Below are 4,654 nucleotides of genomic sequence, written 5' to 3'. Positions count from 1 at the left end.
AACTTGTAAGCTAATTTATTTAAATAAATTTACTGGTACAAATATAAAATATAAAATCAACGAAATAAACAAAATGATTAGAAAGAATTTAGGGGCATTTTTGTCTTTGTATAGATTAATTTCATGGTATTAAATTCTAGGGAAAACTATACAAATTGGACCCATTAGGCAAAATATTTACCCAAATTTGACTCAATCCAAACTATTTACCTGAGTTGGACCCACGGTCCAAAATATTTACTTGTCCCCTTGTTCTACTCCCTGAACCATTACTTCTTCATTCTTGATACCATTGTAGTATATATATATATATACATACACACTCTGATGGTATCTGTATACTCTGATGGTATCAATCAGTAATTAAGTAGTCTTTTCATTGAAATATTGTCTATTATATATAATCTCTAATAGTATTAATGAGTAATTGAGTAGTGTTCTTTTTTATATCATTAGAATATATATATATATATATATATATATATATATATATACACTCCGAATGTATCAAACAGTAAATGTAAATTAATATTTTAAAACAGAGGGATATAAAAGTAAGAGAATAGCAACCTGTAAATGCTTTCCTTTTTGAGGTACAATTATTCTTCTTCCTAAATTCTATATATTACCAATACCATCAAGTGGAAAGTATTAGTTATACATCCTATAATATTATGTAGGATGCATAATTAATACATGAATTAGTTATATATAAGTCCAAAATTTCTATCAAACATAATATTAAATAATATCATTCATAATACATGCACTATTTCTTCAAATACTCCCTGCCAAACGATCCATCAATGTGTTCGAAAGTAAATTTGTGGAGTTGGTCTCTTACCGATAGTAGAATGGATATTTGGTTTTCTTATACTCCTCCAATTATTACCGTACAATATCCCTTCTATATATAACCGCTTTCCATATTCCCATTTCAAATCAAAACACTCCTCCTCCACTCTACGGACTCCATATCTACAATGACTTCTACCTCTTTCCATCAATCTCCATTGACGACGCCGGCCAATACGTTTTCCCCCGGCAACAACTCTATGCTGTCACCGTCGTGCGTCAGATTCCGGCAATCTTGTTCCTTCTCCGTTGCTGCGACTAGCTACACTTCTGTGACCACCTGCGTCCGCCCACTTTCTGCTTCTCCGGCTTCGTTTTACGAAATTCTCGGAATTCCGATCGGCGCAACAATCGAGGAGATCAAGGCCGCTTATCGGAGATTAGCTAGAGTTTACCATCCTGATGTGGCTGCAATTAATCAGAAGAAATCCTATGCGGATGAGTTCATGAAGATTCGTGCTGCTTATTGCACTCTCTCCGATCCAAACAAACGCGCCCAATATGACCGCTCCCTTCTCCCAAGGCGCCGGAGCGGTAATTTGTATTCTGCCGCTTACTCTCGCCGGAACTGGGAGACAGACCAGTGCTGGTAGACTATTTCTTATCTTGTGTTTGATTTTGATCATTAAAAATATCTAAAACGAAATATACTTCACAAATACTATGAAAACCGGAAAGGTTGTGGACAAAGTTTTGAGGTGAAATTATATTTTAATCATGCTACCGCACACATTAAAATCTCTTGAATTACTAATACTCCCTCCTTCTAACCAACGGTAGTTGTTCACTGTTGTCTTACGTAAGGATTACGAAGTAGTGAATGATAAAAATAATTTTATCAAATCACATTTATTCAGTATAAGTCATTTAAACATTGAAAAATAGATAGTATTTAATTGTAAAAATAAAATATACACATCATAATAAATTATTTATTGATTTTATATAATTTTCACGTAGAAGGGGAGCTTTGAAGTAACTAGTAAAGTTGTTGCCATGTGATCAGGAGGTTACACTGCGTACAATAGACCCTTGTGATCAGGCCCCTTCCCGAACCCTGCGCATAGCAGGAGCCACTGGCGGATCCAGCGTGTAATGAGGGGGTTCATCCGAACCCCCTTCGGCGAAAAATTATACTATTTATACATGGTTAAAATATTTTTTTATGTATAAATAGTAGATGTCGAACCCCCTTCGGCTAGTTCGTGTGTCTACCTTTTCAGATTTTGAACCCCCTTATTAAAAATCCTGGGTCCGCCACTGGCAGGAGCTTTAATGCACCGGGCCCTTCTCCGAACCCTGCACATAGCGAAAATTTTAGTGCACCAGATTGCCCTTTATATAATTTCCATGTATTAATTATACCAAACAAAATATTAACCATACGCAAAATTAATTTACAGTTGAGAAATTTAAGCAATAAATGTCTAACTGCCTACTTTATCACAGCTTTAAAGGTGCAAAACTTAAGGAAAGTTAATTTTATCATGAAGACTTGTAGTGGCATGGGCTGAATGCTTGCTTATTCGTAGTTATTAGCTAAGATGCTGGATAAAATTTAGCTCTTCTTATATTCATGAAAAAATAATATTTCAAACTTAAAATTTTATTAAATATATTATTATTTATAACAAAAATATATAAGATATAATTTATTAAATTATTTTTATTTAAAAGTTGTGCAAACTATTTAGTTTTTAATTCTTAAAGTAACAAGAGTATCGGAGATAAAGTGACTATTCCATTTGTTCCATCTTACTAGACTCATATCTAAAAATAATTTTTTCCCTTTTTTTTATCCATTTTAACAAATTCAAAATATATTTTTTAACAATTCCAAAATATATTTATTATTTTATTTCAATTTTACCATTATCAACTAATAATTATATAAAATAATAATCTAATAGATTTTCAAAGTTAACTAATAAGAAGAATTTAATAAAATAAATCTCTAGTAATAAATAGTTTTTAAATAAAGTGCCAAATGAACAAATATAAGTAAAATAGTACAATAGGAATATTATTTAACAGTCGTAGCTAGATAACAACGTTTATGGTAAGGTTGAGTCTATAGATTGTTGAGAAATAAAATCCTATGGTTCCTTCGTGGTCATGGTATTAACATGAACATACAATTTTTAGATAAAATTGACATATTCTTAAGCAAATATTATATTAGGAAAAGAATCTGACATACCCCTCAATTTGCCCTTTAGAGTTGATATACCCTCTAAAATTTTCAGATACACATTATTAAAATTTTCAGACACACATTACCAAAATTTTAGCCAATCAGCATACATTAAAGAGTAAAAAAATGCTAAATGAGTTAGATTTGTTGTTATTTTGATAAATTGATGATCGAAGTTTGTTCTTTATGATATATGAAACTTGTAATTTCAATTTGAGCTTGTTGAAATTCAAAAAACAATTTAACTTTTTTTGGCAAAAAAATATTTCAGATACACACATGAATAAAATTTTTATCAATATTTATATTTACTCCAGCCAAAATATGTTTAAAATTAGCCTTGCAAATCGGGTAATTTCAGTCAAAAATATTCAAAGTTGGCAAATTTTAGGCAAAAATGCCCAATCTTTGAATTTCGTAAGGACACTCTTCAAATAAATATCCGAGCCAAACACGAATTTCAACTTCAATCATATACGATTGAAGTTTTGAATATAATTAAAATAACGGCCCCAAAATCGATTATTTGTGCATTTAGCCCTAAAGAATGTCCTCTTTCATGTCAATTATTGAACACACTTATTATACAAGGCCAGTTTCTCTTCTTTTTTTTTGGTAGGCATCTCATTAGCAAACATATATTTTAAAGTCTAAGTAATTTTATGAATGGTCACTTAATTTTTATTCAATTATATTGAGAACCGTTCAAGGGCATTCAATATCAAATATATGTTTTAAAATCAAATTAATATCACGGATTGTTATTTAATTTTTATTTTTTTTATTTTACTATATTAAAAATTATTAAACTATTTTTATGAAGAAAAAGTTACAAAACAATTACTTAAAAAAAAAGTCACTCAAATTTACCTAATTATCACACAAATTACTAGAACAAAGCATAAGAAATATTTTGTATAACAAAATTGAATGAATTTCTTATTACGGGAAAATATTTAGTGACCTTATGAGATATTTAAATAAAATCAAATAACTTTTTTTAATAAAATTAAGTTAATAGCTACCGATAAAACTTATCCTTTGTGTCACCAGACAACAACAAATGGAAGCAATAATAACCGGGGGGAAAAACACAATTTTTATTCGAAGTCTAATTATTTTCGTTTATGAATTTTAAATCATAAATTTTTTTATTTATTTATTTGATTTTAAATAAAAAAAATATTTATTTAATAAAATTTAATATAATCAAAATTGATCTAAAGTATGAAATTCTATCAAAATCATACTCATCGCTCTATGACTTTGCCCCTATTTTTGTCCACTTATAATTGAAACAAAGCATATGCATGCGTGCTAGATTGTGTTATAAAGTAAATTAATTTAGCAAAATAAGGAAAAAATAAGAGAAAGAGAGAGGAGAAGAAGAATTGAGAAAGCCGTGTCACTGTGTGTTTCTCTGTTCTTCATTTCATTGCAAAATGGCCAATTTATTGACAGAAGATAAGAGAACAAATGGGCAACTTGCAGTGGGCCCCACGTAAAGAAAAAAAACAATTCAAGTAGACAACCACTTGCACCACTTGTTCTTTAACACTCCCCCTTGGATGTCCACGTGAAATGTGCCTTTTTAAAAACTTTACA

General features: G+C 30.1%; 1 protein-coding gene across 1 annotated transcript; it reads left to right on the top strand.

Annotated features, from left to right (window-relative positions):
• Positions 1-546: 546 nt before the first annotated feature.
• On the top strand, positions 547-1,717 carry LOC129874320 (chaperone protein dnaJ 11, chloroplastic-like). Its single transcript, XM_055949581.1, has one exon. The coding sequence runs from the start codon at positions 984-986 to the stop codon at positions 1,446-1,448; it is 465 nt and encodes a 154-aa protein (XP_055805556.1). The 5' UTR covers positions 547-983; the 3' UTR covers positions 1,449-1,717.
• Positions 1,718-4,654: the final 2,937 nt, after the last annotated feature.

Source organism: Solanum dulcamara, chromosome 11, assembly GCF_947179165.1.
Source record: "Solanum dulcamara chromosome 11, daSolDulc1.2, whole genome shotgun sequence".
Lineage (NCBI taxonomy): Eukaryota > Viridiplantae > Streptophyta > Magnoliopsida > Solanales > Solanaceae > Solanum > Solanum dulcamara.
Note: the sequence above shows the minus strand (reverse complement) of the source record. Positions and strands in the feature narration are given on the sequence as shown.